At 38.3% G+C, this 17,984-nt stretch overlaps 2 protein-coding genes across 5 annotated transcripts in view; one reads left to right on the top strand and one right to left on the bottom strand.

Annotated features, from left to right (window-relative positions):
* Positions 1 to 17,984, top strand: part of LOC105837648 (four and a half LIM domains protein 2) — a 133,322-nt gene that overhangs the window by 77,273 nt on the left and 38,065 nt on the right. For 3 of the 4 annotated variants that reach the window (XM_036287284.1, XM_012682590.3, XM_012682592.3), the window contains 3 exons: positions 3,623 to 3,797; positions 5,337 to 5,570; positions 7,048 to 7,257. In XM_036287284.1, coding sequence (XP_036143177.1) covers positions 3,623 to 3,797; positions 5,337 to 5,570; positions 7,048 to 7,257 — 619 coding nt within the window. Of the gene's footprint in view, positions 1 to 3,622; positions 3,798 to 5,336; positions 5,571 to 7,047; positions 7,258 to 10,990; positions 11,069 to 17,984 lie in introns of those variants that run through there. The other variant, XM_012682601.3, reaches the window with a different exon arrangement.
* Positions 11,522 to 17,026, bottom strand: LOC118645677. Its single transcript, XM_036287286.1, has 2 exons — positions 16,294 to 17,026; positions 11,522 to 16,195 (listed from the first exon to the last, which is right to left on the bottom strand). Exons 1-2 carry the CDS (start codon positions 16,778 to 16,780, stop codon positions 15,324 to 15,326), a joined length of 1,359 nt encoding a protein of 452 aa, XP_036143179.1. The 5' UTR covers positions 16,781 to 17,026; the 3' UTR covers positions 11,522 to 15,323.

Below are 17,984 nucleotides of genomic sequence, written 5' to 3'. Positions count from 1 at the left end.
TATACCCATCAAATTATTTAACATAAAGTCATCAAGGCGGAATATAAAAATCAATTTGTAATTTGTAATCGTAAACTTGAAAATTCCCTTGGCAATAAATTTTACGAATAAAGATTTCCTTTTCTAATGACTTTAAAAGAAAATTAAAGCGGCTTTTTGTAAGAATTTTAATTAACTCAAGCTTTTGATTCCATTGATTCGGAATTGTTGTTTGCGAAAGATCTTATGTGGTCCTATCCATTAACCGGTTTTTAGGAGATTGCTAATGTTCAGTGAATGTAGAGCGAACGCAATTAGTATCCGTTAGTATCTATTAGGCGAAGCCTCTCACAGTTTCCGCAGTGCTTTACGATGGAAAACGGCGGGCAAGCAGCGCCAAGCCAAACCCAACCGAATGATTTATGTTGGACTACATTTGTAGGTTAACGAAGTTGATTTTTCACGCTGCCACATTTGCTCGCGAACCAGATTTCGAGATCAAGCACACAGCCTCTTTTACTTCTTCTTATCGTTACATCCTCTTATTAAACAAGATGCAACAGTTTATCATCAGTCTTATGTATAATTTTCTGACTAACAGAAATAAGTGTTTTTTTTCTTCTAATATCAGCATTAATTACAACCCAATCTTGTTATAGCATGAGAAATGTTTTTCGTTTTCCCTTTTTTCTCTTTGCTTAGTCGCGTTAACATAAGTTGACAGCTTAGCACGCCGTGTTTCTCCGCTCTTTCGACTTTCATGCTTTTTCCTCTCCGTGCGTTCCCGACATGTTTTACGACTTTTTAAAAGGAGAAGAATTTCTCGTGAAATTTATCGCGCTATTTCGCGCGTCACACCTCCCACTTGTAAAATTAATTCGCCATATCGATATCTGATATGATCCCGAAATAAAATTCCTCTTTGATGTTCTTAAGTCTCGATTATTGAATCATAAAGTAAACCGGATACATGCCAGAAGATACATTATCTCAAGCTAATAATAAATTCCTAAAAATGTTGTGTAAAAAGCAATTTCGCATGAGTTCTTCCGAAAAAAGTTAAGGTACAGTTAGTATCTGACGAAATTTGTTGTCAAATTTATGATCTTTAAAAATGGGAAATGATGAAAAACAAGTGCCATAAATCCAATGATACGTTCCGCGTATTATAATGTATTTTTTCATTTTTATACCTATGACTCAGCATTTAGTTTTTTTTTTTTACCATAACTAGGTAAGAGTTAAAAATAAAGAAATAATTTCGCGAGCGTTGCACGTTTGCGATCAGTGACGGCAGTAAGTGTATATGTGGGCAGCAATCGCCGACGTGAGTTACGATCCACGTGCAAGTATAACATTACATACGTCCATTGAATTAACGAGGCGTCAACATTAATTTGCACCCAACCTCGCGTAAAATAACGAAACGCGTTCGACAAGGCGTAAGATTAAGTTGAGCTGTAACGAGGGGATAGGAATAAACGGACGCTTTTCAAGATCTACGAGGATTCTTTTTAATAGTTTCCAGGATTCTCCGTGAGACCGCGAGTTACGGTTCGTTGGCAAATAAGATAATTGTACGACTGACATTATCAACATGACATTACGGAAATCACCGATGATACGCCCTCGGAGACACTTCCTATAATGAGAATCATCCTTGACATTTTGTGTTTTTATGTACTACTCTTCTCGGCCTTTATCGAGTCTAATATTTTAGATATTAAACAGGGAACTAAAACAGAATTTAAAAAATTTTATTATTCTGTAAAAAAGATAAACTCTCCAGTAATCGAACATGCATACCTGAATTCAGGCACTTATACAGAAACTTATTATTATTAAACATTTTTATATTAATATTTAATTATAATCTTAAATACATTTAAAGATTATAATTAAATTTTAATATTATAATAAAAAAAGTATTTGTGTGGGTGAGATTGATAAAATTTTTTGTAAGTATTAGAATATAAGTATGTCCGATCATTAAGATGTGCTTACCTTATTTCACTATGTTTGTCATGTAATATTCTTATGAAAAAACCATTTATTAAAAATAAAATATTAAATATAATTAAAATCTTAAGAAATTTCGTGTTAATTTAATATAGTATATAATACAAAATTGAGAAATATAGTAAACGTAAAAAAATATATATATATCGAAAAATATAATTACGTAAAAAGAAATCAAGTACAAATTAGACATAATAAAACTGCTTATTAATAATTTGTATATCTCACAATTTAAATAACATGTGTATAGACTGTAGATAATATATGACGAAAAATATCTGCATCCATTCAAAATTAAATTAAAAGCTTCATTAAGATATTGCGATAAAAATTATTATAAAAACTAAATAAAAATTTTTATTTCGAATAAGCAAGGAATAAATTATTATTAAATGCTAAATGCTAATTTATAACGAGCATTTTTTGCGCAAATGGATCTTAAAATAAAGACAAAAAGCACAAGGACAAAAAGGAAAAAGATAAATACTTACCTACGCGATAATTCGAATCCTTATCCGGCTGATATCGCGTACAAGGAGCATAGATATAGCTACGAGAGAAGGTCTCCCTCGCATTAGTGGCAAGGGTCTTGGCGACCTTGAGACCGACATCCGGAAGGGTGCGGTAAAACCACGATAAACGTCCGGCGCAAATGCATCCCCTTGATTATACGATCGCCGTTCGATACGGTAGTGCTGGTATCGATCCGGTGCCTTTCGCACGCTCTTTTCGCCAGTATAAAAGTTTCCTGTCGCACCCACGCGCTACGTACATATGGATATTGATATCTTTCACGCGCCTCGCTACAAATATTATGTATTACTTATGCTAATCGGTCGCGTCTGTCGCAAGGCTATTCATCGATCGATCCGTCGATTTGTTGCAAATAAGAAATCACGAGTAAGATACAAGTGCAAAATGCTGCAGATAGCCCTGCGACGCTTTCTTCATGTATTTTATTATGTTTTGTAATATAATAATAATTCTTTCCTCAACGTTTATTCAAATATATTTTTCGACTTTTATAGCAACTATATTTTGTATTCTCGTAACGTTCGATGCAATCATAAGCGACAGTTATTGTCCTTACTCTTTTATGACATCTTATTTAATTAACACTTCACTTAATTAATTAACACAAGTTAATTAATGCAATTCTGCAATATAGTAATGCAGAGTAATTAAATAGTGATAATTGTCGCAAAGTTATTCGCGAACGTTTAGAGTTAACGCAATAATAAATAAAAGTATCGTTGTAAAAATAAAGAAAAAAATGTAACACAAATTCCAACAACAAAAATTGTTAGCACTTGGCCTAATGATTATCGGTGCACGAGCATGGCATATAAAGGTAATAAAAGTTTATTGGATACCTCATCACAGGGCGCCATGTTTGAAGTTAATGAACGACACGCAGCAAATATTTATCAGAGAACCACTTTTCCTGAACGAAGAAGATTTAATCGAAAGACTTTAATTGAGTCGCGAGATCTTATATATGATAATCTTATTCGTTCTGTAATTAAATTAGAGCTTACATCGGCCTGTCACGAGTAGTGGCAAGGTTTGCGCATGAGTTGCTGCTGAAGAGTTGATTCTACATAACAATATTTTTCTCTTACAGAAAAAACTGCACCAGCTGCAAGTGTCCGCGCGAGGCCCACGATGTCTGCCACGAGGAATGGGTATCCGTTAGATCCCGTTTGGGACTTAAAGGCGACGAGTCAAATGGACCTATCGGTGTTGATCCCAGAGAAAGAGGCCTCGCTTGGGCACCTCCCGGACTTCCATCGCATAAAGTAAGACTTTTTGTTGTTTTTTTTTTGCGGGAGCATTTCCATTATTTTTGTTATATTTTTTTTTGTTAAAAACGAATATTAAAAATATAAATAGTTGATACAAATTTAGGTAAATGTAGACAAAAGAAGTATCAACAGGTTGCTATGTAGAAAATAAAGAATACTTCACTGTTTGCGTATTTTAAAATTAATGTTTGTAGAAAAGATCATAAATCTTATACACTCTTTTCTCTCTTTCTCTTTTCACTGTCAAATAAACAATTCTTTAAATATTCTTTGAAGGTTTTCCATTTTATCTCTACCTTTAGTAAAAATATTCTCGTTTCTTATTTTCTAATTTGCATCGTGCTTATTGCAATTCTAATCTGTGAATGTCGCAAAATGCGTCTACCTTCGTTCGCGCATGGGCAGATTTCAGATTTCACACAACTGACAAAGGTGGTTCCCCTAAATGATCGTTTGCGGTTTATATCGCGAAGCGAATGGGATAATAACGGGTGGTTGTGGGCGGAGGAAAGGTAGGAGCGAAGCGTGCATAGCGAAATAGACGTGCGAGACGTATGACGACTGACGAGAATCCTGGCGTGCCGCCAACCTTCAATATTTTTTGAAAAATCCCGGTGCGAAGCTTTACGGCTACGAACTGGTCTTTATCACCGCCGGTGTGCTTTATTACGAACGTTCCTTACGGTTTTCTTCTTTTTACGAGTCCAGACCACTTGCGGCCGATCACCGTGATGCATTTGCAATGTTTTCGATGCTCAAAGCGTGATATTGATATCCCATCGTGTAAATCGTTTGTACGTCTTCTTATTGAAAGCAGCATGAGCAAAAGAAAATCGTAATTTTCATATAGAAGTGAAAATAATGATATTTTTGGAAAGCTTATATTCCGTAGTTACTCTAAAGAAAAGTTAAATTACTTGTTTGTATATGTTTGCAATAGAATTTTATTAGCATTCACAAATAAAGATATAATTGCAGCTTATGTAATTAAAATATTTATTTATTTCAACTTTTCTGCCAAGACTTGATTTATAATATAAACTTAATCACACATATCTATTAATGACTAATTAAAATCTATCAGCTAAAACTATTTCTGTATCTACTTTTGTTAGTTTTTTGAATTTTTTAAAATTTATCTTAAATATTTTTTAATCTCTAATCTAAACCTCCGAGCTATAATAAATTATTACATTTATTGTCACATTATAATATTATCAAAACCTTATTCTACACTTCTTTTATCCTTATTCCTAATCTCTTACTCATCTTCAACTTTTAAAATGTATATAGGCATGTATATAAAAGGTTGAAGAGTTGACGATATAAAAATATTGAAGAGCTGTATGTGATGAAGGTATTTTATATGTATGACTCTCTCTCTCTCCATAATTTTCTTAGTACCTTTATCTTATTATCCTTTATTATATAAATTTTTATTCCACAAAGAGCCTGCTATATATTTCATTTTAATTTTTACTTATTTTTTCAATGTAGCTTGTGTAATTAAAACTGATAAACTGTTACTCGTAGATGGAAGAATATTTCTCCATGCTACCGGAAATCGCAGTACCAAGACTCGGCACGCCCGGCGAACGACATAGAGACCGTCAATTGGCGATCCAGTTGCCTAAACAGGATCTAGCAAGGGCTTACTGTCGCCACTTAGATCCCAAACATGCCAGTAGCGCTGATGATTTCATGGCCGCTAGGAATGAAATCGCCTTGGACATCGGTAGCGTGCAAGAAGTCCTCGAGAGAGATCTCGTGAGTATATAGAGCTTTCAATAATCAGCAACACTCAGATAGCGCACAATATTTATAAAAGATTTACAAAATGTTAATAATAATTAATTAAATATTTTTTAAATATTTGTCAAAATATGTCATAAATATTTTTGTGATCTTAGATTGAATAAATGGTGTAGATTTATACGTATTAAAAATATTTATCATAAATATTTATTTTTTATTTATCATAAATATTACACACTAGCTATGCCCTGCCACGCGTTGCTGTGGCTCTCTATTCTTATGCTACGTTTTTTTCAAATTTTCATTTGCTTTCGTTGTTTAACTTTCAAGAGCCTTGCTTTACTGTTGCTCTTTTTATTTTATTTTTGAATAAGCATTTATCTATCTTTAATAAATCTAATATTCATTTATTCACGTACTTCTAATTTTTTTTCTAAAAGCTGCCATGGATTTAGAAATCCATTCAAAAGACTGTTTTAAATAAGTTCCTTTTTTTAAATAAAATAACAGCCATCTTTATTTTTCTTATTATCTTAATTGATTATCTTAATTTAAACACAATAGAAACATTCTTCGCCTCTCCCGGTCTCTCCCCGTCTCTCCTGGTCTCTCCCGGTCTCTCCCGGTCTCTCCTTATCTCTCCCCGTCTCTCCTCATCTCTACCCGTCTCTCCCAGTCTCTCCCCGTTTCTCTCCGTCTCTCCTCGTCTCTCCCGGTTTCTCCCCGGCTCTCCCGGTCTCTCCCGGTCTCTCCCTATCTCTCCCCGTCTCTCCCGGTCTCTCCCCGTCTCTTCCCGTCTCTCCCCGGTCTCTCCCCGTCTCTCCCGGTCTCTCCCCGTCTCTCCCGGTCTCTCCCCGTCTCTCACGGTCTCTCCCCATCTCTCCCGGTCTCTCCCCGTCTCTCCCCGTCTCAATGTGTCAAAATTTCAATAATATTAATGAAAAACTATTTTTTACACTTAAATTATGGCCATCATTTTTTAATCATCGGTATATCCAAAATCAAATCCCATAAAAACACTCTCGTTTTCGAATGTAACATTGTGTCAAAATTTCAAATCCTGCCATTGATTCTAAATTGTTATATACACGCTAAAAGAAACATTCTCAAATTAAAGGCCTGCATTTATGAAACGACCAGTAATAAATCTAATATTCATTACTCCTTCTTTTGTGTACATATAAAATATGTATGAAATATTTATGTAATACTTGAAAATAATTTGTAATAAAAATTTATTATAAATATGGTGTACTGTCTGAGCAAGTAAAAAAATTTCTAAAAATTTCTAAAAATTAATGTTTTGTATAATATAAAAGTGTTTTGATACAAGAATTGCTTATATACCAATCTCAAATAAGATTCTTCATTACATGACATTACAAGACATGTAATGAAACTTGACATAGAATGGAGATTAATTCCGAGTAGTAAACGAATCCGTGTCAACATCGTTGAAGTTTCTAATATCCAAGCTTTTGTCTTCCAGGAGTGCGGCGTGTGCGAATCGTCCCTGAAATATGGCAGCCTCGCTGTGTCAGCCAGCAAACTGGGTCTCCTCTGTCACCCGACATGCTTCAGATGCACGGATTGCAAAGAACTCCTGGTCGATCTCGCTTACTGTGTGCACGACGACATGCTTTTCTGCGAGAGGCATTATGCGGAACAACTTAAGCCGAGATGCGCTGCATGCGATGAGGTAAGTACACTTATACGGATACAAAAAAAAGAGAGTCGTTATTTGAAATAATATTGCTAAGCTTAAATTTATTGTTTTCTCGAATTGTTACCGTACAGAACTTGCACAGAAAATTTGTGGTTCTTTAACTATTAGCTATGTACGAAATGTTATAATTCGATGAAATAATTTCTATATTCTTTTTGTGAAAATTTTCTTTAAATTTTATTTATAAAAAATTTATTTGAATTAAAAAATTATAATAATTAAACATTAGTATTTTTCTACATTATAATTCAATAGAAAAATTATAGAAAATTTTTACAAAATGTAAGAACTAAGAGAATTCAAAAGAGAGATACAATAATTATTTATACACGATGTTATATACGATGTTCTATACAGATAATTAAAATTTTTAAGTCGTATAAATTTAAAAATCAAGTTCAATATCGTATCATTGAGTTTTGTTAAATTTGCGTCAAAATTTCAAAATTATATACATACATACATACACATACACAGTAACAGTTATATAAATAAATGGACAGTTTAAAAAAAAAGTAATTAGAGACTCTTGCAGGGTGGATAAAATGTTTATTTAAAAATATATGCAAAACAATAGCGAATAATATCTGCTAAGAACAAAGTTATCGTTGGGCGTTAACAAAGAAAAACTGTTGAAGTAGTCAAGGTAGGTAATTGTCAGCCCGCAGTGGTTAGCGAGTTTATCCTCAGCCATCTGCCTTACCGGCGACGGTACGTCTTCATCGCACATCTATTTAATGCAGCGATCCGTGAAACTGGGCATTGACGATTGCCACGAATGCCCGCGAAATGCGTGAGCATCGATAAGAAACTGCACAAAAGGCTAAACAATATAAAGTATAAATGTATGAACAAATTTAAAAAAAAAAGTGAAAAGGGAGATCTCAGTCGCGACATTTGACGATTTACAATTTAAGACTGAGAGACTGCATGGAATCGATTATGCGCAATCCGATCGTATTTGTACCCGAATGCGCTCTTTCCCGGGATGTCGACAGAGTCGTTCTATCCATTTAAGGCAGTCTCGCGACGCCGTAAGGCTATACCTCGTACCGTACATCATTTCACCAGACGTTTATTACGCCGATGGCATTGCTTTTGCATTAAGAAAACCTGAAATCTCAGTGACCTAAATATAAGTTGTCGTCAAGGTTCAAGTCAAGACGCTCAAGTCGAGCATCCCGACGATTTGGTTTTCAATGAACGCATTTTCTCTAACAATAAGACCCAACTGATTCCTCGCGAAAAGACGCAACTTCTTTTGCGTTACAAGAGTGCATTGAAGTACTTACAGAAAATTAATTCTACAAAAAAGCCAAGAAAAGCGATGACTCGATTTACTTTTTTTCTTCTAATAAGTAATGATTATCTTTAACAAAGAATATTCTCCCTCTCTCTCTCTCTCTCTCTCTCTCTCTCTCTCTCTCTCTCTCTCTCTCTCTCTCTCTCTCTCTCTCTCTCTCTCTCTCTCTCTCTCTCTTTCTCTTCGTAATTGTCTTAAAATACACTCTTCACAAATGTTAGAAAAATGCATTATTATATACTGAAAAAAAGAATTCTTTAAACTAATATAAAATTTTGTCAAAGATTAGACTAATAAACAAAGAGAAGTTTTATTTTAACTTAATATTCTTAACTGAAGTATTAAATTATTAAATTTTGGAACATGTTTTGAATAAATTTTATACACGGAGAGAATTTTCTCTTAAAAATTATCCTGAAAATCGTGGTAATTGTGAGACAATGTGAAACTCGAAAAATTTTATTATATTTTTAACAAAATTTACTAAAATTTTAATAAAATTTGGCAAAGTTTTAGTAAATTTTTTTAAAAGTATAGTAAAGTTTATTAAAATTTTAGTAAATTTTGTTAAAAGTGTAGTGAAATTCTTCGAGATTCACATTGTCTCACAATTGCCACGATTTTCAGAGTGATTTTTAAGAGAACATTCTTTCCGTGTACTTATGATAAACTATGACATTATAAATTAGATATGAACTTATGAAATATTTTAAATAAATAATACTTAATTTAAATATTTTTTTCTATATGTGCATACATATAAAAGCTTAATTTAAATAAATATTACCTATTCCGAATAAATAATGAGTGTATATTTTAAAACTATTTTCCAGAAAATAATCTTTGTAAAGATGACCGTTATTTAAATGAAAACTAAAAATTGAATAATGGAATAATAAAGAATAAATTGAATAATTACTTTCTTAAGTACAAGATTTATGTTTCTGTATGTATATGCCTACATTTACGAGACAAGCTAGCGCTAATCGGCATATGTTTGAATTTTACAATACATCTATGCGATTCTGCAGCGTGATCCTTTCAATTATTTGCGCTTTTTAACATGTTAACATGTATTATTTCGCTTACTGTGTTCATTTATACGTTGTATATTGCGAAACGATACGATAATATGATGCAACGTGGAAATAAGAGAGGGGCGTTAGCCCTCTCTTAAAATATCTGAAGAATAATATGAAATGTCTCGCGATCGCACGCCGTTGTTTCGCTTGTTGCGTAGAATCTGGGCCACTTTCGGCTTTATTTAGATGAACGAAAATAGAGATCGAGTAAGATAGCGGAGGAACATCATAGCCGACCGGTCACTTTCAGAACTGCGCAATGCAAATTATATTACGACAACGCGAACCGCCAGTTTATGCGCCAAGATTCCCAATTTTTCATTGTGATCCAGCAAACCAGTTGGCAAGTCATAATAATTTACACGGTATACAATTTACAAGAAATATGACGCTAAACAAGTAAACAGTAATGCATATGTATATCTTGATTGAGCAATTTCGGAACATTTAAGGTTTCGATGAATATCAGTCTTTCAGAAACAACTTTGTCATTTAATTTCTTTATTTGCTTAAAAGAATTTGAATTAGAATATGAATGAATTTGAAGATTATTGAGACATTGACATTGCAATTCAATGAAAACGACTTTAGACTAATTTAAAAATCTGTTATTAAAATAAAAATTTTTTAAAATTTTCCAGGATTCTAGAATAAAATTGGCAATAGTGTTTCATTCTCAATTATTATAAATTTACTGCAAATTATTCCATTTAGTCAAAATTATTATATATAATATATATCGTTGTAATTCATATAATGTCTAAAGCTTTATATTATATAATAGGAATTATGTAATGTGAGATTCTTTGAGATTTAACGGAATTCACCTATGAAAAGCAAATATGAAAAGTGCCAGGTGTTTGATCAAGGAATGTTGCCTCAAGTTGGTTTTAATCCAACCGGAAACCACGCCGGCCGGCAATCTATTTTGATTTCTTGTCGAAGCTCCCACCACGATGGGATCCAGAGACTGACCCGTTCGGGTCTTTTATTAGAGCCAGTCAGAGAGTTTCAGGAAGGGAACGAAAGACGACGAAAGCGCGCGAATAAATCGACGTAATATCCTTATTGCGGTAGTAGGATTCTTTTTTTTTTTTTTAATCCGTATATACAGAAAAGCGATATCTCTCTTTTTTCCGTCGATCGATTAACGAAAAAAAAAAGAAAGGAAAGTGAGACCGCGCTTTTCCTTGATACGAAATTCCGTCGTGACGACCACGGCCTGCGGTCACTCGAGAAAGGTGGTTTTGGATTTCGGTAAGTGAAGTGCGCCAGCGCGTAGTCAGACACGATTGCGTGATAATCGCTCGAGGATAAGTGTTTACGGGTCGGCTGCCAAGATGTCCGCAATCGCGAACGATCGGAAAGAAAAGTCGTCGCGTAAAAGTCACGCGGGATGGTAAGGACCTGAAGTGAAATTACCCACTCGCTAATCGACTTATGTCTGTATATCTGATAATAAAGTACGCAAACACACTGTCCCAGAGAAACAAAGTACACAGTCCTCCCCTGCCCCTCCCCCCCCCTCGCTCGCACCCCCGGGCGAACACCACGTAAAGTTGCGACGCGCCTAAGGATACAAAACAACTACAACAAATACACAGAGACAATTCACGCTACATATTTTACAATGTCGCGACGCGACGGTGTGAATTAGATTGTTCCGCTGTCTACGATAGGTATGATGTGATAATGGAATATGTAGTGATAATCCATTTGAGTTGTGATAAAAATTAATTATTCAAATTATATAATTTAATTCGAAAGATTTGAAAATAACTTGCATCGGTGCAACTTGCGAGACATTTACGGTCCAAAATGTCAATTGTGTAAGTAGAGTTTTTAATTTTTGTGGGAAGGGACACGCGATTTTTTGACACGGTTGAAGCTTTCTGTCAAGACTGTGCGAGTGTTCTGAGCTCCGAACAAGCAAGTGACGAGTTTTATATGAAAAGCATGGCGTAATAATGACGCAACATGTCGTAATAGAGCCACTGTAAAATTCTGGCACATTGTCTATTTCAAGCGGGTAGTGTTTTTACGACGTGCAATTGCCGCATAAAAATCAATATATAAATTTGGGTCAGTAATTATTAGATTGAACGAACTTACCTGTGAAGTTCGATCCTAATTATGCCATTTGTCTCGTCCGGATGGAAATAACTATGTAGTCGTGCTCCTGCACGCCGATCCCGACAACAGATTTTAAATCCCCGCCAAAGCAAAAGATGGCGCGTCTAGCGCTCGTGCGGGGACCCTAGCGCTGCGTGCTAACCTGTCGAGCGCGCGCCTCTGCATGCCTCATAAGTTCAAAGGAGAAGGCTAATCGCTAAATTTGAGGGAGGGAAACAATAAAAAAGAGGGAGGGAGTCCATCCGGACGAGACAAATGGCATAATTAGGATCGAACTTCACAGGTAAGTTCGTTCAATCTAATAATTATGCCTATTGTCTCGTCCGGATGGAAATAACTATGTAGTTGTTTAAAGCCCAGCGATTAGCCGAGAAACACAACGCCTAAAAGGATAAAAGAAAATTGACTATAAATATAATTAACGTAAAGCATTATAAAAATACAAGGAAAATGAAGAATACGCGTACAAAGTAGCGTTGTGACAAAACAAGAATCGTTTAAAGATAGAGCACATATTAATGGTCATCTTAAATTTTCTTAAAAATAAGCTTAACTCGTAGGCCGCTTCTCTCTTACCCTCTTCCGTCTTTCTCAGTTTCGAGTAAAGGAGCTTCGAAAGTGCAAAAAAGAAGAGAGAAATAAGAATAAACTAAACTCCAAAAAACAGAAAAAAAAAAAATATGTATAAACAAGCATGTGTTCAGGAGAGAAGAACAGCGTTGCTGAAATCCTCCTGATTTACAATCGGCCTATTATAAAAACTCGCGAAAACACGCGACTCGCCCGACCACCCAGCTGCACGCTTGATAAGATCAAGCGTGACTCCTTTACGTGCCGCTCGGGAGGTTGAGGCGTGGCGAGTACTGTGAGCGGAGAAGACCGAAGTGTCTATTCCACAATCATCGAGGCCCTGCTTTATCCAGCGACTGATTGTCTGGGAGGTGACCGCTTTATGCGGCTTAGATAAAGAGACAAACAGGAAATCGCATGAGCTTGGACGCAGAGAGTTAGTCTTCTCAAGATAAGCTTCCATTAAACGGAAAATACAGAGGCTTTCATGCTCCAGGAAACGCGAGAAAGAGAAAAACGGCTGAGGGCGGCCTGGCGCTGAGGTTTTAATTCGGTCCGGAATACGAATGAAAAGCTTGTCCTTCAGAGAGATGTGTGAGATTCTCAGCAGGGCGAGCGATTGTGCACGTTGGCCGGTACCCAGAGCGAGGAGGAGGACGAGCTTCCTGGTCAGCGTGCTCAGAGAGCATGAGTCATACGGATAGATGGAGGCCATTTTAGTGATCACCGGTGCTGGGTCCCAGACGTAATCGTATTTAGGACGAGGCGGTCTGAGTGATGCTACGCCCTTGAAAAACCTCTTGATCAAGGGATGGTTGCCGATCTCATTTTGGCTAATAAGAGACACCGCCGACCTTATGGTATTGAGGCTCGAATAGGAGGAAGTCCTAGAAAGCTCTTGAGCCAGAAAATCCAGCATCTGGGCCACATTGGGAGAGTAGAGCGGAACGTTGTGACGCATGCAAAACTCCCACCAGTACCGGAGTGGAGAGGAATATTGTCTAATGGTGGCCTCCGATAGAGAGGCTGTCAACGCCGGAATCGCTGCAAGCGGAGCTAGTTTGGCCTCAAAAGCCTTCCTGATAACCTCCCGGCCCCCAGGGAAAGCGTCCTGAATTCCGGGTGTTGTTTCCTGAAAGGAGAAGAGAGTAGAGCATGGTTGGGAGCAAGAATCAACGGGTCTGATATTAGAAGACGTTGGAACAACGGAAACCAGGGCTGAGAAGGCCACCAGGGTACGACCACCGTGCCCGTTGCTCCCTCGTCCACCACTTTCCTGAGAACTCGAGGAAGTAAGATAAATGGGGGGAAAGCGTAAAAATTGAGTTCTGCCCAGGAAAGGGTAAATGCGTCTACTGCAATCGATCCCGGATCCGGTATCCAGGAAACGTAGGTCTCACATTTGTTGTTTATCGCGGAAGCGAATAAATCTATGTCAAAAGGACCGAAGGCCTCAGCCACGCAAAGAAAAGCATGCTCCGACAGGGACCACTCAGTATTCGGGTCCAGGGCTCGAGATTCCGCATCAGCAATATAATTGTCTAGTGAGGAGATATACGAGGCGAACAGAAAAATATTTCTGTCCTCACACCAGAGCCAAATTTGTCTCGAAATATCCGAGAGATGAGGGTACTGAATTGATCCAAATTTATTAATATATGATAACGCCGTAGTATTATCAATACGAAGAAGAATGTTGCAGTCTCGCAGGTGCCCTGCGAAGCACCGAAGGGCGTTGAAAGACGCTTTGAGCTCCAAGGTATTTATGTGGAGTAATTTTTCCGCTTGAGACCACCAGCCATGTGTACGTTGTTCTCCACAGGAGGCGCCCCAGCCAGTCATGGAAGCATCCGAGAAGATCTCCACGCGAAAGGTGCTTTCGCGAATTTTGTTGGCCTGGTGCTGATCCGAGAAAATATTGATCCACCAGGAAAAATCCTGCTGAAGAGAAGGAGGAATATTCATGATTGTCGAGAAATTATCATCCGAGTCTAACAGAGATAGAAATTTCTCTCTCTCAAAGTTTTTTGTGTACAGGAGACCGTATTGGACTGCTGGACATATAGAGATGAGAGAACCAATGAAGCTGGCGAACTCTCTAATGGAGCATGAGGGTTTATTAGCCATGGAGACTGTCAGATTGAGTAGATTCGCACGACGGTGGGGGGGAATCGAGACAGATTGCTGACTAGAGTCAAAAATAAAGCCCAAATATCTACGTTTAGAAGAAGGCTCCAGGTTAGATTTCTGGTAATTAATTAAAAAGCCTAAAGACTCGAGGAGGGCAATAGTGTTAAAAACGTTAGCCTTGCACTCCTCACTGGTTGAGCCGAGGAGAAGAAAGTCGTCCAGATAAACAACCGACTGGAAACCCTTCTTGCGTAAATTAGTGATAACCGGCCGGAGAATTTTGGTAAAAATAAAGGGGGCCGTAGCAAGGCCGAAAGGTAACGCCGTGAATTGATAAGTTATATGACGCCAACAAAACCGCAGGAACCTACGATGCTCCTGTGCAATAGGGACTAGTAGATACGCATCTTCAAGATCGAGGGTCGCCATCTGTGATCCGGGCAGCATGAGGCGAACGACAGTTCGCCAGTCTTCGAGCTTAAAATGAGGGGGCTCGATATAAGTATTAAGATCCTTCAAGTTTAAAATAAAGCGTTTACCGCCCGACGATTTGTCGATAAGGAAGAAGGACGATACAAACTGCTCTCCGGAGGGTTCGACCATCTCAATAGCCCCCTTGGCGCGAAGGCGTTTGATTTCCGCGTCACAGTGAAGTGAGTCGTGGTTGGAAAGCTCCCTCTCCTGTAAGTAAGGTCTTGGAGAAGGGAGCGAAGCGAACGGAATGCGGTACCCCTGAACTGCATTCAGCACTGTCGGATCTGACGTAATGTTAAGCCATTGTTCGGTGAAAAAGCTCAGGCGACCTGCTGACTGTACCTGATTTAGTTGTGATGCCTGGAGCGGGATCTGGATTGTGAGCGGTGCTGACGGCTCTTGTAGTGGCGAGCTCCCGACCTGCGGGCCGTCGATGGGCGGGCGGGAGCTCTCTGGTTTCCCGACCTGATAGGTGCGGAAGGTTGAGCACGCCGCGGCTGAGTCTGCTGGCGCACAGGCTGTAAAGATTTCTTCCCCAACGGTGCGGACGTTTTGACTGCCTCCCGACCTGCCTTCTCACAGGCCTGAGCCGCCTTCAGGGTCTGCGAAAAATCTTGACCGAAAAGGCAATCGTCGATCGGAGCTGATTCCGCGGCATTCTTGCCGACCATATTGAGAGACGGCTTCGTGAAAGCTCTTCGAGCGAGCGAGAGCCGAAAATAATGGTCCGCGAGAAGGTGGATGCTGTCCGAAAAGAGGACTAGTGCCGGCTTGGCTTCTTGCGACGACTGAAACATTTCCGTGCTGAGGAGGACCGACATGCCTGAGGCGAGGGCTCGGAGGCACGATCCAACCTGTGACTGAGAGCGCGATTGGAACTCGTCACGTTTGATGACAGAGGAGGTCAATGCGGCCAGCAATTCCTTGTTTAGCTTGGGTGGAGCTAATCCGGCGAATTCGTCCTTGGTATCATACTTGGAAAGAAGGCTGTTGCGAACTTCCTCGGTAAGGCCCTTCCGGGATGTGGACTGGATCGCCTGCATAATTAACGGGTTGCAGGTCAAAGTTGCCTGTGACGATTGGGCGTCGCCGAACAGCTCTTTAGCCAACGCGACCTCCGGGGTATCTTGAATCTGAGCCTCAGAGACTGTAGTAACCGGAGGGTCGGCGAAGGCTACCGCCCCCTTAGTTGGAAGCCCCTCTTCGTCTGAAGGCCGGACTAAAAAAGAGAGAAAAAGAAGAGAGGGAGGAAACAGATCGGTTATGTCCTCTCTTCGCCAGAAAAAGCGCAGAGACTGGGTCAGCAAGAGGACATACCTGGTACAACGCCGCGGTCTGCTTGAGCGACCGTCTGTTCCTCCTCAGTGTGCTCAAAGGCAGGTGGAGAAGCCGGTAAAGCCGTTGTTGGCGTTTCCCCCGCAAGCGTGGCTATCTCCATGGTCAATGCCCTCGGACCACGCGTCGCAACAGAGGAGGAGATAGTCGCCTGTGACTGGAGGAGGTTATGTTCGCTGCCTCGCTGTGCGACTAAATTCCGTATGCAATCGAGCATGTCGAGTAAATTCTCATTCGAAGGGGATCGACGAGACGAGGAATTCCTCGAGGAGCTTCGATGGCCGGAGGAACTGAAACGACGAGAATCTTCGCGCGACGCTCTTACCTCCTTGTGCTGGGAAAGAGATCTCTCACGAGAGCTTTCTCGAGGCCTATATCTATAGGAATCCTGAGAGGAATCTCTGCGCGAACGGGCGTCGTCTCTCGAGCGTCTGGATGAGTGTTTTTTCTTGCTCTTATGCTTCGGCATGATAGAAAAACTGAAATACTAAAAACTGTACGCGAGATACCTGTTATGGGATCGGGTGAACAGAACACAATGAGGCATGCAGAGGCGCGCGCTCGACAGGTTAGCACGCAGCGCTAGGGTCCCCGCACGAGCGCTAGACGCGCCATCTTTTGCTTTGGCGGGGATTTAAAATCTGTTGTCGGGATCGGCGTGCAGGAGCACGACTACATAGTTATTTCCATCCGGACGAGACAATAGGCATAATTGTATGGTATATTTTATAATATGTACTTCACAGTGTCGCATTATATATATATATATATATTTGTTTTTAAAGCTATAATACATAATATAAACTTATTACAATAAACTTTAATTAGATAATTAATATTAATATATATATATATACATACATATATATTAATATTAATTATCTAATTAAAGTTTATTGTAATAAGTTTATATTATGTATTATAGCTTTGAAAAAAAATTGTTTCCGCAAAGTCGTTATGATAAATATTGAATGCTTTTTTATCATGATATGGATAAAGATATCTCGTGTCAATTACACTCATCGATTTTTTATCTGTACAGAAAAGCGATATCTCTTTTTTTTGTCGGTTAATGAACGAGAAAAAAAGGAAAGCAACCGCGCCTTTTCCTGATAAAATCCGATTTGACGAACAAGTCTTACATAGACTTTTACATTATATTTCCAGCATAAAAACTTAAAATTAGACAAAATTGTACTGGTTTACGATAAATTTACCGCTATCCCAGAAATGATTTGGAATAAGATAATAGATATGTAAGACATTATTTTCATGTTTTACTTAAATTATCATGACATTGTTTTAATAAACATATGAAATTACAGAGACACTTGTGCTAAAGTGATTTATCAAGCAGTTACTTCTAAAGTTCACTAATTTATTTGCAAATACATAAATTAAAAATGTAACAGAAACAATGCAAACAAATATACCATAAATATACCATTTGCCGTTTTGCCAATTGCGCAAGGTCGGAATTTGCTTTTAGAGATGTGATTCATTATGATTTAATCTTAAAGCTTTTAGTAGCAAAAGATCATTATTACTTGTCCGTAAAAGCTCGACGCCAACTCGGACAGCTAAAAATGTGTCTGTGAACGCGCTCATTTATGTTAAATATAGTCCATTCACTCAATTATACAGTAATGTAACCTATTTCTCTTAAAAAGTTA

The sequence above is a fragment of the Monomorium pharaonis genome, chromosome 5 (assembly GCF_013373865.1).
Source record: "Monomorium pharaonis isolate MP-MQ-018 chromosome 5, ASM1337386v2, whole genome shotgun sequence".
NCBI classification, from domain to species: domain Eukaryota; kingdom Metazoa; phylum Arthropoda; class Insecta; order Hymenoptera; family Formicidae; genus Monomorium; species Monomorium pharaonis.
Note: the sequence above shows the minus strand (reverse complement) of the source record. Positions and strands in the feature narration are given on the sequence as shown.